A 19885-nucleotide genomic window follows, 5' to 3' on the forward strand; every position below is an offset into this window, starting at 1 on the left:
CGATTATTTCTAGTTCGACGCCATATAGCTGGAATACTGATGAGTGTAACGCAAAACACAAAACTTGGAAGAATATTCAGACAGGAGTGGGGACTGATCACACGACAGGGACGGAGAGGCCAAGGAAGTTCAGTTCTGAGGATCGCCGGCGACTTGGCCATTGTCAGTATGATGAAGATCGTTGGGGATATAGACCTATACTAGATGATTACTACAGAAGTGTTCAGGTTTGTAACGAACCCCTTAGACAAGAATTGCAAAGATTTAACTGGGCGAAAAACCTGAATAGACACTTAGACCGTGAAAGAATTATATCTCAGGATATCCATTTAAGTAAAACTTAAGCTAAGGAAGTAACAAGTGATGAAGAGAAATTAAGTGAAAGTGTGACATTTTATTTCATTCCTTTATTATATATATATATATGTATTTTGTTTAAGGACGATGATAAAAGAAATAGTGATGCGTTTACAAAATAGCTGTCTTTGAAACGTTTTTAATGCTTATACTTACTATCCAACCTGAAACTTTCGGTTCCCCTACCAAACGGAAGACATGCATTGAAAATCAAATTTTCATGCACTACCTAAAGAGAAAATGAGAGAGTACATTCTCAGCATGTGAGTTTATTTAAATATGAACGTCAAACCACTGAAAACATTAAAAAGTGAAAGTCATTGTGAAAGTCAGTATGTCAGGAGCCGCAGGTCAGAATCTCTGACAAGGACAGTATTTATTAAACATGCACTTAGCAATATTCCAGCTATATGATCCGGATGAGACAATCCAGTGATCATGAGCATCCATCTACAAAACTGGCATGCAATGATAAGTAACAACCAAGTCAGCAAACCTGACCACTCAACCCATTCAATCACTTTTAACAAGCATGGGATGCTGAAGACCAATTCTAACCCCTTTATTAAAGAGTGAGTGAGTGTGGTTTATGCCGCTGAAGCAATATTCAAGGAATATCATGACCTTGGGGAACGCCAGGAACTGGCTTCAGACATTGTACCTATGTGGAGAATCAAAGCCCGGTCTTCGGCATGACAAGCAGACACTATAACCACAAGGCTACCCCACCCCATCTCTTTAGTAAAGAGGTGAAAAGAAAATAAACCATCATTTGAAAACAATCATTTTATTTCTAACAAGAATTAAATCAAAGCTTTTAGCTTATCAATGAGTGTAGCCTTTCAAGTGGGCCTTCTCTTTTATCGACTGACATATCATTAATTGAAGAGACCGATATTACTGATATTGACACAACAGTGTGCATAATAATAATGATAATAATAACAACAGGGACCTATCAAAGATTTGCATACAATAATATTTGTGCATGGAATTGGTTGAATAATTATTGAGAAGGTCCCTGTGGCAAAGCAAAATCATTAGCTGTCATATTTACAAATTTACACTGACAAAACATATCTACAATAATAATGATACTGATAATAATGATGATAATATATTAATACATATCCTCGTTATAAGATCTTACTGAGGACTGTTAGCAGTAATTGCTAAATATGGTATGAATGTTCTTGCAACTATTAGTTCATGCCAGTTTGAACACTATTTATTTCAGGTGGAGACATTGGAATGTTCTAGTGATTGGAAGTCAAAGTAATGCAGATTTTGGGTATTTTCCATTTGGGTGAAACCCAAATGGGATTGGTGCGATTCTGTGAAACCCAGAAATACAGTCTGATTGGTTGCTAACACTTCAGTATGGCCAAACTGGGAGCTCACAATCAAAGGTTTCTGTCATACCCAAGCAATGGTACTCTGCATAATGAACTCAGGGTGGCTAAGAGTACAATGCCAACCTGGATCCTGTCACTCAGAACCTGAGAACACCATGCCACCCTGTATGCTTTCACCAGGTGGCGTGACAGCACCATGGCACAATGGATCCTTTCACTCAGTACCTCAGAACATGCCATCCTGGATCCTTTCACCAGGTGGCGTGACAGCACCATGGCACAATGGATCCTTTCACTCAGTATCTCAGAACATGCCATCCTGGATCCTTTCACCAGGTGGCGTGACAGCACCATGGCACAATGGATCCTTTCACTCAGTACCTCAGAACATGCCATCCTGGATCCTTTCACCAGGTGGCGTGACAGCACCATGGCACAATGGATCCTTTCACTCAGTACCTAAGAACATGCCATCCTGGATCCTTTCACCAGGTGGCGTGACAGCACCATGGTGAGAGCATCATCAAGTCAGGAGCAATTTCAAGAGTCCCATCAGCTGACAATGTGAGGTCCACACTTGACAAATCTGCCTTGTATTACCTTCAGCAGTTTGTAAATCATCTTTTCTGAGGCCAAATTTAACATGTCAGCTGTGTGTATAAAACAGATCTTTCTCAGGTTCTACCGGAAAGGCATACTGACCAGTGATCATTCTGGTGCAATGATAACATATAATCTCTTGCTGACAAATCTTTTCAAGTGTGAGTGAGTTTAGTTTTACTCTGCTTTTAGCAATATTCCTGCAACATCACAGCGGGGAACATTAGAAATGGGCTTCACACATTATGCCCATATGTGGGGAATCAAGCCCCGGTCTACAATCAAACGTCTTAACCATGAAGTAACCCCACTGCTTACTTCACAAGACTGCATTCTCCAATTTTCATGGTGCATCATGATAATTGTCAGTTACAGTTATTTAGCACAAGGCAGGGCAGTGGGTAGGAAGGACGTTCAAGTGCTGGGTTTGATCCCCATGCATTAATGGGGAAGCAAAAATGGGGCCTGTAAGTAGGCGATGACACTTCACAAGTTGGTTGACAAACAACAAACATTTGGTCCAGTTTCAAATAACCACATCTGGTGGTAGCAAAATTTGGAACCAGAACTGGTTCTTTAATATATGCTTGTCATCGAACATCTGGTACCAGGGCACGCACAAAGGGAGCTGAGAACCAGCTTAGTCCTGCAAGCAATGTCTCACGAGACTTACAGGCCCTACTGATGAATAACTGCAGAGAAAAGAAAATAAGTATACTCACCCATGGCCCTATTAACAATACCATAACCATTCCTGACAATTAAGCGATGTTGATGGTAGTGCAAAATAGTCTATATATCGAATCTGTTTGAATATCTGTAACAAAGTGAAGAATTGACAAGAATAGCATTGGTGAGGTGAACTAAACATTCAGATACAAAAATTGTGATGAAAATGATGCAAATTGATTAATGAAAAATTGTACCATTGTGCTGCCATTGTCAAGTACATACATACAAATGCCATAACTATTAAACTCAAAAACCACTGTAAGACAGGAAAAAATGTGAAGAAACAGAATGAAGTATGTGGTAGATATATATGAAGCATATCACCTGGAACAGTAAACACAACATGGGACCTTCACTGTGAAGAATTTCAGTAAACTTACCTTTCATGTAATTAGGGAAAATTAGCACTTTTGAAAGTTTGGCTCATTGTAATACTATAAGAAAATCCAAAGACTTTAGCTGACCAGGCTAAAAGCGATACATACAAAGTGAGACACAGTTGATATATTTGCAAGAAATATTCGGCTTTATCATCCAAACCTGTGAGATCAGACGGTATCTCCTTGGAGACAGTAGATTTCGTACAATGCCCTGAAAATGCTATGATGTCGTGAAGTTGATGACATCATAATGCTATGACATTGTGGCACTGCAAATCTAATGGCAGTAGTGTGTTCCGAGGTGTACATTTTTCACTGAAATCTAATGAAGAATGATTTTGGATGATAAACAGCATGGGCGGATCAAGGAATTTTTATGAGGCGTGGTGGGGGATGTTGGTTGTTCAAGGGGTTTGAGCCCTCTGAACTCCCTTTGGCCCCGCCGATGCTGGAAAAAAAGAAAAATCTTCAATGTGGTCATAAGTCATGTTCAAAAGGGGCAGGGGTTTCTAACCCCTTGAACCCCCTCCTGGTTCTGCCCATGAGTAGACTCTCACCCTCATGTCTACTGATATCAATTATGTCAACACTCGTTGATAAAGGTAAAAATATCCTTGGTTTACCTCAGCTATTTGTTACTTTATCAACTCATTTGAAATATAGCTGAACACTGTTGTGTTGAACTCTGATAAATTGTTATCTCGGTTGTCTCAATATAATTTCTCGATCCCGACAAAATCCTTCATTATTTATGATTATTTGAACCCTTTTAACCCGATACTGATGTCTCCATATTTATTATCTCATTATGATTTCGTGGTCCTCACAATTACCCTTTTAACTTGATATTTGCATGTAAAGTCAATATGTACCTACCTTTCTTGGATAACCAGCCATCTGAACTGTGTTTCTCCACGTGTTTACACACATGCTGCGGCATGAATTAAAGGTATCTGTAGTATAAGCTAATTAAGGCTAACTGAGTTGTAGGTGTCACTTGTTTGTTTATCTAATTAGGATGTTCTCACAATTTCAACTTAACACTCGTGATAACGGATTATAGTATTCAATCAAAACATAGCAAGAATCTAATCAGGGACTTGTGTCATCACTTGACAAGCAATTGAGTGTTGAGTTGACTGCGACAGTGAGACTGACAGTGAGGAACCAGCCCAATCACCTCCATCACTTGCACAAACAACTGACATTATTTGATATCAAGAGACACGTGGGTGAGAGTCTCCATATATCAGTGTCATTTCAACTTGCAATACTAATGGTATATCAAAGAATCAGCAACATTGCCTCTATATCAGGGAAACCTGAAGTTAGCAACATTCCAGCCACATCCCAGGATTACAGACAGCAATATTCCAGCCACATCCCGTTATTACAGACAGCAGTATTCCAAGCCTATCCTCAAAACCAGATTTACTAATATTACAGCTATACGACATAAACCTGACTCAGTGAAATTACTGCTGTTCCACAGAAATTGGTGTCTGCAATATTTAAGCTACAGGTGTACCATGGACACTCAAGTCAGCAATATTACTTTTATACCATGGACACTCAAGTCAGCAATATTACTTTTATACCATGGACACTCAAGTCAGCAATATTACTTTTATACCATGGACACTCAAGTCAGCAATACTACTTTTAAACCAAGGAGGCCCAAGTCAGCAATATTACAGCTATACCAGGCAACTCCAGTCAGAATATCACAGCTATAGTGCGGAAATCTGAGTCAGCAATATTTACTGCTATTCTACAGAAACCCGAGTCAGCAATATTACATGTATACAAGTGAAACACAAGTTAGGGAAATTACTGATATATCACAGACCCAAGTCAATGAATATTATAGCTATATCACGGAAACCCAGCACGGCAATATTACAAGATAATCATACAGCTTTATTTCAGCCCTGTCCACATAACCAGAGCTAGCAATATCATAGTCTAATCATGAGAGAGCCAGCAACATCCATGTACTGAAAAGATAAGTGGGTTATCATTGCTTTCATTAAATGCAGATGACAATTGAAACGAACAATAATGAATGTACTTAAGTCTTCACTCTCTCTTCTGTTTATCCTAGTCTGTCCCTGAACAAAAATTCAGTTTACCATTGGTATACATGTTCATCCTCTGTGATTTACATATTCAACTTAATTTTTCACTGTGTCCAACAAAATGGATGACTGAGTCTCACATACTACAACACTGTTCAACAATCAGCATGTCAAACACAAGGCATCCTCATAATCAACGTCGTGAAACACAATGTAACACTGTCTGGCACATAGCAGCACTGTGCAAAACAGGATGAACTGTCTTCACTGTCTGACACCAATGTAACATTGTCTGACATCAACGTGACACTTTTGACACCAATAGTGACACGACTATGATACTGTCTGACATCAGTATGACACTGACACCAATGCTACACTGACACCAATGCTACACTGTCTGACATCAATGCTACACTGACACCAAAATGACACTGTCTGACATTGATGCTACACTGTCTGACATCAGTGTGACACTGTCTCATGCCAATGTGACACTGTCTGACATTGGTGCTATACTTTCCAACACAACTGACACTCTCAATTATGGTGCAACACTGTCTAAGATAATGTTCAATGTGTCCATTATCGATTATATACCAGACTTTGACTAAAACAAATTTGAATGTTAGTAATTTAAAGGCTGTCTGTCATTGTGTCCGCCAAATTTTACATCAGTTTTCTTACTAATTCTCTGTCAATTTATTTCACCTCCAAAACTATTACGCTTACACAATGACACTGAGATGCTGTCAATACAAAATAGCAGTTTTGGAAAAGCTGTGGCCAAAAATTGCGGCATAGATGCATTGAGATACCCTCAACATTTCTGATTGCACAATGAAAAGCGTGATCACTTGACCGATGCAATTTACAAATGACCGGTTTTTGAAATGCTCCTTGGTCAATATCCAGCTGTCAAACATGCTAGCAGAAACACCATTGTCAAACATATTTTACAGACACTGACTTTACTTTCCAGCACAAAGCAACACTGTGTAAAAGAAAATGCAACACTGTGTCCAACATGATCAGACACTTTCTCCAACACAACTGAATGCTGTCTAAAAGAATGCATCATTGTTTCCATCACATCTATGTATAAAGCACTCACTCATCACATATTACAAACCTACTTCTTTGTATGGCAGAGTGTTTGGTTCCACTTTGGATACACGATCTAGGTACAACAAAGAACAACTCTATATCTGGTAGCTAGAAGATTGTTACAAAAATGTCAGTTTTGTTTAGGGTAATTCACAGATCCTCCATGCCAAGATCAATGTAACTATGTTCTTCAAAGTAAAGGGAACATTCCTTGATTTCCACATCCCTCGTCACGTCACATTGACTGGGTTATCCAGTCGACTACTGGTCTTTTCCTCACTCTCCTTCTTAATAAATACTGTTTTCTTTTTCATTTCAGAACCAGGAACTTTCTTCTTCTTTTTCTCAGTCTTCTTTCCCCCATCAGCGTTTTGTTCGCTTCCATCAGAGTTTAGTTTACTGCTATCGATGCTTAACCTTGGCTTAGAAAGCTGCTCAAGGATTTTGGAATTGGGTGCGATGTTAAGAGGACGGGGACTAAACTGCGGCAGCTTCGGGACCCGCTCTGGAGCCGTTGTTACAGTCTCACTGGAGTGTGTCGTCGGGGTAACTGTCACTGTGGCATTAGCCAGTGCCTTTGTTGCCGAATCCACATGAGGAGAATTGAGAACCCGTTGACGCAGCTTTGCAGCTATGGCTGAATTAGCTATTGATTTCACTTGATTTGTGTCAGCAGGTGGAGCTCCAGACAGTGATTTAGTTTGACTTTCAGGTCTGGATTTTGGAATGGATGTTGACTTTGGTTTTGAATTGAGAAGTTTTTCCGTCACAGGATGAGAAGGTTGTTCCGTAGTTGAAGAAATAGCATCAGATATAGAGGAGGTAACTTTTGTGTCTCCTCCGTTGCCCGACTTCCTGGTTGAAGAGGAGGCGGCAATTCCATCAGTCTGACTTTTAGTTTTCTTTATTATTTTTTCAGACATATTGTTTTCTGACACATTCTGTAACTCCTGCATGGGCAGTTCAGCAAGTCTCATCGCTGGGGAAGGGGGATGTGTCTTCTGAGCTGACTCTGGTTGCTTAAGTTTATGAAGAGGTCCAGTGCTAAATGGCCGAAACACAAGTCCAAACTCAGGGTGCTCCACCACCATCCCAGTGCTGATAATCCGTTCAGGCTGCTGCGGTAGCTTTTCAATAACTTGGGACACTTTTCCCACAATCTGTGTTGATGGTGTCACATTATGGGATGTTGTCGATGGTGGGGATGGCGTGACATTCTGACGAGATATTTGATGTGAGGTCACAGACGGGGGTGCTATTCTGGCTGAGTGAGATGTCACATTTGGGTTAGATGTCACAATGCCAACTGCATGAGAAAAAACGTTGGAGTGTGATGCCACAGGAAGGTGAGAAGTCACCGTTGAGTTAGATGTTGTTGATGGGTGACACACTACAGGCACTTGAGAAGTGACTGACAAATGAGAAGCCACAAATGGATGAGATACAACTGAAGGATGTGACGTCACGGATGGATGTGACGTCACAGATGGATGAGGAGATGCAGTCTGGGATGAAGATACAGGCGTTTGACACATTACACTTCCAGGGCTTGATGTCACAGCCTGATCTGCTGACAAAACCTTTGTCATGGACACAGTGGAATTGCAGCGTGACACAATCACATCAGAAGCAGCTTTTGGAACAGAACCACTTCCTCTTTTCTCGGGACCTGATGAGGATATCATCTGCTGCTTTGCAGCTATTATTCTCTGCATCATATTTTGTACAAGCTGAGGAGGAAGTTTGGAAAAGTCAACCATATTTAAGTCACTGGATCTCAAACTGGGTGTTCTCTCAGCAGACTGAGCAGAGTTACTACTGTTCCCTTTCTCCTGTTCTTTCCCCTTTACGTCATCCACAGTCACAGAATTATCCTTGGGTGACCTTGACACTGTCCTTGACATTTCTGATGACCTCTTTTCCATCACCACTGACTTGTCCATGAAGCTGTTGCTGGCAGTTACGAGGGGCACAGTATCTGAGGACTTCCCAGCACTCGTCTGAGTAAGGCTCACCTCGTTGTCTGCTACAGATGATGAAGCTTGGGGAAATGTTTGGGCAGTTTGTGTGGTGCCCTTCTGGGTCGTTGCAGGATTCCGAAGTGGTATTGAATGTTTCCATACTCCTACACCTGGCTCTGGGAGGTACACGTTGACCTGTAACAACATAATACAACATTCATGAAACACAAGAAACTTGACACTGTTTCATCACAGCTGTCAACGTAAAGGCACAATGTTTCACATTTTCAAAAATATTTTGGTCTGTGTTATATATATAGGGCATATGCACTCTCTTTAGCTGCTTATTGTTGCAGTAAAAGATGTATATTCCTTAAAACTTGCCGTAAATTGATACTTGAAACTTTGCTGCAGACATCTTCCAAACAAAGAACAATTGCCATATTTGGAGCGTAAACATTAAATTGATACTTGAAATACTGATGCAGACACCTTCCAAACAAGGAATACTTGCCATTTATGGAATGTAAACAATTGCTCTGTACATTGTAAACAATTGCTCTGCTATTGTGTCAGTGGTTTGCTGAGCTGGTTTCAGTTGTGCATAGGTTATTCATAAAGAGTACTCCAGCACTCCAAAACTCTATGGGGTCTGCTTGAAACAATATTTGGTTGGTAAAGGGCATGAGAGTTGATTTAATGCAATACTGCATAAATTCATTAAAACTCATTAAATAAATTAAGACATAGTATATTTACTATGAATTGTATGGTAGATGGTTAGTATTATTGAATGAAATGCATTACGCATATTCAGAGAAGTGTGGCAAAACTGGTCACTTAGATAGATAGCTTAGACAGGGATGGGAATAGGTATGAGTGAAAAAAGAGGAAAATTCGTGGAAAATTCTCATCCCTGCTTAGACTACTTTAAGTCACAAGGTTCTGGGCCCAATTTCTCGAAACAAACTTAAGTTTTAACTCAAATCTCAAACTGAGTTTGACAATTTGAAACAGCTGAAATTTCTACTCAATTGCATTTTTAGACCAAAAAAATTCAAACAACTAAAGAAATCTGTCCACCAAATTCAGATTGTCCACTATGTCTGATCTGGATACCAATTTCCTTTCATTCTGGAAAATGTGTGTTCTTGCATTTTCTCAGATTTGAGCAAAAACTTGAACTTAAGCCAAAACTCAGACTTAAGTTTGTTTCGAGAAATCGGGGCCTGGTTTCTACCTGGCGAAGACATTCACAATGCAAGAGGAGCTTCAAGTGGGAAGATATTCACACAAACCTGACACACCTCTGATGCTGGAGAAGATGTTCCACTTCCTTCTTCATCGTTCCACTCTGATGCCCGACTCAACATCTTTGTGATCTGATTGAAGTTTCGGGCTTGAGCTGCCATGATGGCCGTGCTGCCAGCATAGTTCAAAACATCAGGGTTACCACCCCTCTTTAGCAGCAACTCCACCATGTCTATTTCATTATTCTCTGCTGCATGGAACATGGGCGTACGTCCACTTTTGCCATCCTGGGATAAAGAAACAAGTCACATTGAACACATATTATATATGGGATTCCATTTCTCTGCAATGTTTTGTCTCTTTGTTTGTTTGTCTGTCTGTCTGTCTGTCTGTCTGTCTGTTTGTTAGTTAGTTTGTTTGTTTGTTCTACAATGCAGGGATTTAAGCAAATTCCTGCATCCCATATGCATAAAAAATAACAATGGACACAACAGTATTTATTAGCGCCTCCACATGGACATAAAACAATCCAAATATTTATTGTAAAAATATCGACCAAGTAACAATAAGCTATTACTGAGGTACTACTAGCTGCGTACTGGTATTATTTGTAAAGTAACTGTAACAATGATCATGATATGTACTACAATCCCAGTAAATTAATTACAACAATATTACAACATAGGGTTGATAATAATATTTAAGTGTTTTGGACCCCCATTTTGCAGACACAGGACCCTTCAAGTTAGGAGTATGAGTCCCAAGGACTTTCACATGTATGACTCAAGGCAAATCCCTGATAATGCACATTATCCAGCCCCATGTAAGAATGTCGAGTTTTGATTGGTTCATATGACTCTGATACTTGCACACCCTGATACTCCATGTACACCCGTCACCATCAGTGAGCAGGGAGTTCAAAAGTCATAATATCCTGCCATGCCTCAGTGACCACACGAAGTGAGAAAAGAGTGCATCGTGAAGTCTTTAAGTAATGTGTGCTGCATTGAGGTAAATAGATTAGTTGGTGTCAACATGGCGGTAAGGAAATTTTTGCCACAACTGAGGATTAAACTGAAGTAAAACATTCTAATGTTCGATGGATATTGTTTTCTTTGGATTTTGTAAAAACATTCGGCTAGATAAATGCGCTATCACATAACTTTTACTATACATATTTGCTCTCCTTTTGACACTATCATGTCAAGGCCCACCTGATAAAGAATAACATGAAGTCACTGAGAATTGAAACAAAATGATATCAATTTTCAATATCAGTCAATTAAACTTCAACTTCATGGTTGAATGGAGTATTGTGTCTGATCAATCCTTGACAAGTTGATGGCCATTAATTTTTTGTTCTTAACTCACACTGAAGGGTTCACAAAAGAGAAAATTTAAAGTGGTGAGTGATCTTCATAATCTGTGTTTGGTTATGTGTTGTTCTTGTTACTTAATCATGATTTGATGTCATGTCTTACTTCAGAATATTTCGCTCATATGATGACATGCATGTCTGTGTATGGGTGGCTACTGTACTAGCCCAGACTTAAGCTGGTTTTATTGTGTTAGCTTACTGACATACCATGCTGCAGTTAAGCATGAATACCCCACTCAGACTCATTATACTTCAGTTAAGCATGAATACCCCTTGCTGTACCTATTAATGCCGAGCACCAGGCAGGGACAAACAAGTACCGTATTTTAGCATCTTTTGGTATGACACGACCTTCCACACTTCGTGCAGACACTCTTACCAGAATACAACAGAGGTGGTCAATAATGATTTCAACGAAAACACTTACAAGAACTATCCTCAAGAACGTACAGTCTTACCAAAACAAAAAAATATCATTATGTGTCTAGACAAAATCCACTGTGAAATTCAAGTTTTTAAAGCTTTTGTGAAGGAAAGATTCAAGTTGATCAGTTATGCTACAGGTGTCTGGGAAATCATAAACCAAGTCCACTATCAATCATCAGAGGATTTGTGGTGAACAATTATCAATTATAATTGAAATATGTACATTTTTATATTGTATTCCTCAAATTTAATGCTAGTTTTCTTCATCCAACCAGGTTATACAGAAACAACAAATTTCCAATGAATCAAAATATGTTTTTCACAAACACTACCACTTTTCGATGATTTAAGATCATTGGAACAACAGTACATGCCACTATGCATATACAAAGGGAGAGAACTCCTTTACTGCTCCACAGTGAAGGGTCCTGCTTTAAACCTGAAGTAAAACTTGGATTCAAGTTGGCATTGAAAAACACCTATCTCCTATGGGACTGATTAACACCAGAGACATATACTGGGTTAAAAATGCATTGGATGTACAAGGGAGATAACTCCTTCATTGCACACACACTGTGCTAGGGGAGACAACCCCCTGCTCTGGTATTTTAACCATTGGACAGAGGCATAGGTCAAACATACATGAACGAGCACAAATCTTGGGGGTAAGTTACGAATTACAAATACTGTCTGTCAAAGGGGAATATTCTTTTAGTATAATATAATCACCAGTCCATCCTTATCCAGTCAACATCACTGACTGACTGACTGATTGACTAATCTCTGCAACTGGGGTATTGGGTAACCAAGCCAGCGAGCCTGACCACCTGATCCTGTTAGATGTCTCTTATGACAAGCATAGGTTACTGCAAATCAATTCGAACCTGGATCTCACCTGGTTAGGTTTTATGATCCACTTACCAACTTAAACATCCCACCTCCCATCAAATATTGGGAATAACGCATCTAATCACTGCATCTCTAAAACAATGACGCAGAGTAGTTCCAAATGGGAATAACAAATACCGAGCCGTGTTGTCTGTAGGTGTCAGGGCATCACATTCCAAAGGAAGTTGTGATTTGCATGGTTTGCAGTTTGCTGTTGTCACACTCGAGTTTAAAAAGCAAACAACAAATGGCTGGCGGTATATTTACCATCATATTGATGTCAGCACCATGGTCCAGGATAAACGTCAAGAGGTTCTTGTTTCTAAGCTCCACTGCAGTGTGCAGGGGAGTTAACCCTGAGAAGGAAAGAATAGAGATGTCTCATCTAAAGTACTGAACACGGCAGATCAATGTAAAATAACACTCATAGGATTGAGAAGTTTACTAATTACAGGAGACGGTGAGTGGTGAGATTAAAGTCTGATAAAATTAAAAAATTGGCGTTCTAAAAGAAAGGGTGTGCCAATAATGATAACATCTTTAGAGATGAGTGGGGTGGTGGTGAAATTGGGAAGAATGTACCTCAGATTGAAAAGTCTCAAATAAACACAAGTTCATTCCAAATCAATTTCAGCTTGTGAATAATAAAAACAGTCTATAATATACTACAGCTAATATGGCAGGAAGATCTATTGTGTCATTTGATTTTGATGTACTGTTACCAATGACATCACAATGGTCTGCAAAGCAATCAAGTGATACTCCTGTAAAAGCCAGTTTGGAAAGAACGCCTGTCTTACATCAGGACAACAATGAGCCAGATATATCCCAGGTGTGAGTTATTGTAACCAACCTTCAAAGTTCCTGGTATTAAAGTCCGCCTTCTCCTTGGTGCCACTGACTAGCAGTCGCAGACACTCAGGCAGCTGGTGTTTGACTGCCAGATGAAGGGACGTACAGCCTGTCTTGTCCACAAAGTTGACGTCTGCTCCTGCTTCTAGGAGGGCCTTGACTCCCTCTAGGAAGTTCAGCTTAACTGCCAAATGGAGAGGCGTCTGTGGGGAGGAAAGTGAGAAGTATCAACTGAGCTCCAGAGATCATGTTTAGCTGTTGGGTAGTTACATTTTATAAATTATGAAAACTTTTCCTTTGAGTCCAGTCTGTTTGGTACTTTTACGCCAGTGATTAAGCATTTCTAAAAAAAAATCCATGTTTTGAGTTAATTCTGCATCTGTTCCCGTGATACCCAAATGTATAACACAAAGCAAAGAAATCATGACTATTTAACAACAAAGACATGCCTCTTTCATGTTTTTTGTTGTTGTTGCTGCAACTAACAGATTGCTACATTCAAACAGCAGTTACTGATCTATATGCTGTCTGTTGAAATACATACTTTGTGCTACACTATTGGATTAATTTTGTTCATCCAAGTTCTTAAACTGAAATGGATAATAATTTCATTCTGCGCATTTTACTCAGCTATGTAGGTCATCTATATCTGTGAATGCCGTAAATAAGATCATGTGAGGGAGGGGAAGGGATTAGCACTGCTTTGATCACTATTGCGGTAATGTGAACAAACAAATGAAAGAAGAAATGAAAGAACATATGAACGAACAAATGAACGAACGAATGAACGATCCATCAGTAAGCAGCTACAATTTACCTGTTTGTCTTTATTGAAGCGATCCACACTCTTCCTAGCAATCTTCATGAGCTGGATAAATTTCTGCACCAAAGGTATGTGCTCATGCACAACTGCCAGATGCAGTGGACTGTAACAGAGAAGGGAGTCTTACAAGGTGCAGGGATATACTTGGATCTATGTATTTGTGTGAGTGAGTTTAGTTTGACTGATGCCGCTTCTACTTGTACTCTACTAGGTGGTAAAGAGAAGAGGATGGGGCCACCCTTTTTGTTCTGGGGAGGTAGGGTAGGTCATCAGTTTTGTACACATGTAATAGGAGATGGGTAGCAATTTTGTCCCTAGAGATAATTTACAATGATGCTTAAAAAACATGGGGGAGTGGGGAGCTGTTGGCATTGATTTTGTAAATTGGCATGTGGGGTTGGGGTTGGGGTGGTGTCACTTACTTTGTACATAATGTTTTTGCTTTTTTAAGTGGGGAGGGGGCCATCAGTCAAATTATACAAAATATGCCATAAAATAGAAATGGTCCCTTATCATGAACAAGGAATAGAAGTCATGAACTGATGAGGTTCAATTCAATGAATACGCAATAGAATTCAGCCGTGGTACTCACACATCCCCATCCTCATCAGCCGTCAGTGCTGCCTGGATTTCCTGGAACAGCCGGAAGTGCTGACTCGGGTCAATCTGGACACTGGGGGTGCTATGTGAGGGGGTGCTTGGCCCTTGCTCTGTAACAAACAGTAGAAATATTTATCCCTGAATGAACCTACAACAAATACCCAAAGCCTGTCGTAATTATTCTCAAACACACAGTCCAACTATTACACACTATCACTGAACAAACAACAAATACAAGTACTGTAGCTCACTTTTATCACTTTGGCAACTATATGCAAAATAGCGATAAAATTATGGGAGCACTGTATAAAAAACACTATTGCCCTGGATGTACCCTGAGATGAGCTAATGAGTGAACAATAGATTTGTCCTGACCTTAGCCCAATTTCAGACCGACAGACTAATATCTAATACTTGACCTTGTCATGTATTGATCTGCAAAATAACATCAGGGATTGCAGCTATTTCATATGATTCTGTCTGGCTGCATCCAGAATGAGGTGTACACAACAGTGTTGCATCCACAAATTTGAAATTAAGGGCACATGCATCTTAACTGTTACAAAGAGGGGACCATACATCAAGCAGGGGTATCACATATTGACAAAAGATAGGTATTTACGGTAATGCTGATGTCATCACAATGATGATATAGGTCAAGAAACTGCTTTGAGTATTTGTTATGAAAAGAGAGAAAATAGTAATTGACATGATAAATGGATGAGTATATCAACATGATTCGTGGCTTTGCATATATATTTACAAAGACGCTTTTGATTTGCAATATATAAATGCCTCTATGAGACCCACACGTTGAACAGAGTCGACACAATATGATAGATATGTTGTCATTTAAATTGCTTGACAGGTCGCACACTGATTTCAGTTTTTGTGGGAGATGTATGTCAGCAGGGAGAATCCTGCAGTTGTGCAGCCTGGATGCAGCACTGCACAAATATATCATGTACACAATGGGCAACACCAGCATTTCCATTCAGTTCAGTACTGGCTCACAGAACCAGAACATAATAAAATATGCCATTCAACAGCATGTAACTATTATGTGATACACATCAGCCATTGCTTAAACTCCGTGAAATGATTGTGGACTAGTGAGATATGTTTTAGAGAATGAGTATGAATCACAGAACCTTGTCCTGCTAGCTTTAGTCATTCCTCCCATGTGATATATTTCCGATATTTCTGGCACAAACTAGAGTTCTTTACAACACAAATAAATATAGTATAAGTTAAAGTGCAAACAAATCATTTCACAGTCTTAATTCCTGAACTGAACATAATGAAAATTGTCTAAATTGTGCACACAGATCTTGGGAGTATATACTCATGGAAACAAATAAGGGAACACATGAAAGCAAAGGTGTCCCTATATTCTTTTTCCAGGAAAACGTCCTTCCATGTGTTCCTTTGTTTGTTTCCATGAGTATATTTAGTAAAATGTATGACTTATTTACTAGAACAGAACTCTTAAATCTTGCAAGTTGATTGGACTGTATATTTATATGTATGAGATAGAGTATACATAAGCTGAGTGATTCTTTGATGAGAGGGTGAACACTACACACTAGGCTACCCCATCGCCGAACCACTAATGGTTGGTTGGCTGGTTGGTTGTAGTTTAACGCCAGACTCAGCAATAGTCCAGCTATATAGAGGCCATTGGTAAATAATCAAATCTGGACTAGATAATCCAGTGATCAACAGCATGAACATTGATATACACAACTGGGACACAATGGCATGTGTGAACCAACTAAGCAAGCCTGACAACTCAATCCTGTTAGTTGCCTCTTACGACAAGCATGGGTTGCTGGAGACCTATTTAACCCAAATTTCATCAATTCTAACCCAAATCTTCACTAGTTCCAAAACCACTTATGTATATATAGGGGTATCATAGTACATATTACTGTCTAAAGACCTAAATGAAAGACTGGTTGCTAAAGTGTTTCCATTCTGTAACATTCATAGACCCTGATGAATCTATTCTTGCTCCAGTTGCATAGAAAGGACAACCTGGTCTTCATGTGTCTAGAGCTGATTCTAATCCTGTGACCAATTGTGGTGTTCTGATTAATTGAAATCGAAGATTGGTTGCACCAACCAAAGGACCAAGCAATTGACCACACTTTCTCATAATAGAACACAAACGATTTTGGAACTGCTATTTTAGTGTTTGGAATACTTGATGTTGGAACATATCTTAGAATTTTTCTGGGCCAGGAAACCTGTTCAATTCTTGGAAACTTCATTTCAGTTACTGAATATTTCATGAAAACTCCACGAAGTTTATGTTCATGATATATAAGTCATCACTTCAAAGCAGCAAGTTGCATCATTTTACACTGGATGTGAAAGTTTCAAACGGTATTTGTGGAGTTTCTAAATTACACTGAGCACAACAGTGAAGCAAATTATACTTTTCTGCAACAACAACAGGAACATCTGAAAAGTGAGACTAACCCTAAGACTTTTTTTTCAGTGACAGCTTGCTGGTAATGAACCAATCATTAGTTGTGAGATTTTAATCAATTCCCAACACTAGGGACCAACACAACCTTATCAGTAGTGGTGTTCCAATAATCCTAAACAATTGAAAAGTGATTGAAAAAAAAAATGGATTAAATATAATTACTGACTGTAAAAAGCACATTTTGATTAACTGGAATTTTGAAGTTTTAGTATAACATACTTGAATGAAGTAAACTTACCATTAAATTTGATGAATATTTATGAACAATTATGTCCCCCCGCCAACAGAATTAAGCTATGTGCATTGTAAAATTTTACATCTTTTATTGTTTAATAACAATCCCAGTTTCAATGCATTTCTTGCATGACAGTGTTAGTTGTAATAAAAACATTAATTAGAAAAAAATTGGGGGAAAAGCTCTTAAGATGGGGCTTACATTAATAATGTAGGTATTAATATCAATATTATAATGAATTATTGTTTGCCACAAGTCTTCCAATAATCAATAGTGAATTTGGTTTCCGATTCCAAGCACTGTTTATCAGGATTCAGACAAATTATCAGCTGTCAAATGTAAGGCCTTTTTAAGATAAATTCAATCCTGACTTGGAAAGAGCTGGTAGTGCTTATGAGATGTAACAGAAGAAAAAACCAACATTCTGATAAATATTATTAAAGTAAGCAAGTGTTCCAAATGTTTTTGTGCTCCATTATGATTGACTGCTTGGTCACTGCGACGTTTCTTCAATTATGTCAATTAATCGGACCAACACTACTGGCACATGGAGCCTTTTCAAGGCTAAAACAAATTTCCGCCTTTTTAAGGTAAAATATCCAAATTTCAGGGGTTTTTTAGCAAATGCAAACCCTATTTCTCATAAGGAAAGCTTCCGCTTTTCTTAAGATCAATGCTGAAATCCTGTATCCCTCAAACTCTCATATTAATGTTCTCGAAAAATTTTAAAAAAAAAACAGGAAAAAAAACCCACACAAAAAGCTGTATCGCTCAGTTTAATAAATCTGATGAAAAACAGAAAATAATATTAGCAACAGGATTGCTCTAGTAAGCCAATGCAGACATTTATGCGACCACAATTTTAATGTTAAAAAATGGATATTGAATTAAAAGTAAAAAGTATTTGAACGTACATTATCAGGGAAAAACACGAATGTCCTGAACCCAAACAAACATTAGATCATCTTTTATTGACAAACAACCACAGTGAAGCAATCAGTTTAAAAAAACTCAATCAAATAAACAATCCAAGAAAACTGAAGACCTGGCAGTGTAGATAAACTAAAAAAGACTCAATATATACAAAATGCAGTCAAAGCGAACTGGTGGTGAATATCTGCTTCAGGATACCTGAGTAAAAGACTTAAAGAACTAGTGCTTGTTACCACTCACAAAACTGATATTGATAACTCGTGCTTAGTAACTGAAATGGATTCGACTGTAATTGTAAAGCTCACCACAAAAGTCGTGGGACAATAATAGGAGGACAACATTAAAAGGTTGTGCAAATGAAACAGGCACTATCATTGATGATGATGATGATGATGATGATGATGATGATGATTAAGAAAAACAATCTTTTGAAAATTATATGTCTTCAGGACAATTTAGATGTCACAAGCTATCAAATTGGGCAGTGGTGATGATGCAACATCAGACAACATTTATGTAATTCAGGCAATAAATAAATGTAAATTTCACCATAAATAAACTATAAATATGACAAAACAGACATTTGTGAACATTCAAACATAAATAAATATATATATCATAAAACTGAGTAGAAAATATTTCAGAACAATACCTGGGGTAGGATTTTCTAAAAATCTAAATAAATTGAAATCCCAGCCATTTAGAAAAGTACAAATGGTGAATTGTCATCATTCATATATAGCACAAGTACACAACGATATTCTTGTCAGGAAATATGCATACAAGGATTTCCTCTCTTCATCAGAAATCTTCACAACATTTTGATTATCTACCTACTAATTCCGAGTGAGGGTTCGGTTTTATGCCTGAGTGAGCTGGGCAATATTCCATGCAATATCAATTCTGGCAGTGGACACCAGAAATGGGCTTCACACATTGTACTCATGTGGGGAACTCATGTGCGACAAGCGAATGCTTTAACCACTAGTTTACCCCACCACCCAGTTAAGACCATCTGATAACATAAAATTAAATGCACTTCTATATTTCTCTATTAATAATATGCTCTAAGTCATAATGTGAAGAATTTCTACCTAAATTTTTCACTTGTATATTTAAGTTACAATGTAAAGTTAAAAACCAATGGAATTACGAGTCTTACAAATTTCTTTCTGTCAAAAATACAAAGGATTTAAGAAATTAACCCATCTGAATCATAACTCACAAATAGGCCATAAATCTCTAATTCAGGGCAGTGATGTAGCCTTGTGGGTAAAATATCTGCATGTCATACTGAAGAGGCAGGTTCGATCCTCCCACATAGGTACATTTTGTGAAGCCCATTCTGGTGTTTCCCAAGACAATATTGCTGGAATATTGTTAAAAACAGCATCTTGGAATATTTCAAAACCATCCTCACTCTAATTTAAGATTT

General features: G+C 38.5%; 1 protein-coding gene across 2 annotated transcripts in view; it reads right to left on the reverse strand.

Annotated features, from left to right (window-relative positions):
- Positions 1-5323: 5323 nt before the first annotated feature.
- LOC137288581 (uncharacterized) overlaps positions 5324-19885 on the reverse strand; it is a 32449-nt gene continuing 17887 nt past the window's right edge. Inside the window, exons 2-7 of one of the 2 annotated variants that reach the window (XM_067820799.1) lie at positions 14781-14898; positions 14183-14291; positions 13367-13568; positions 12781-12869; positions 9878-10108; positions 5324-8765 (exon numbers count right to left, since the gene is read on the reverse strand). In XM_067820799.1, coding sequence (XP_067676900.1) covers positions 6840-8765; positions 9878-10108; positions 12781-12869; positions 13367-13568; positions 14183-14291; positions 14781-14898 — 2675 coding nt within the window. In that variant the 3' untranslated portion in view covers positions 5324-6839. Of the gene's footprint in view, positions 8766-9868; positions 10109-12780; positions 12870-13366; positions 13569-14182; positions 14292-14780; positions 14899-19885 lie in introns of both variants that reach the window. The other variant, XM_067820798.1, reaches the window with a different exon arrangement.

The sequence above is a fragment of the Haliotis asinina genome, chromosome 1 (genome assembly GCF_037392515.1).
Source record: "Haliotis asinina isolate JCU_RB_2024 chromosome 1, JCU_Hal_asi_v2, whole genome shotgun sequence".
Classification (NCBI taxonomy): domain Eukaryota; kingdom Metazoa; phylum Mollusca; class Gastropoda; order Lepetellida; family Haliotidae; genus Haliotis; species Haliotis asinina.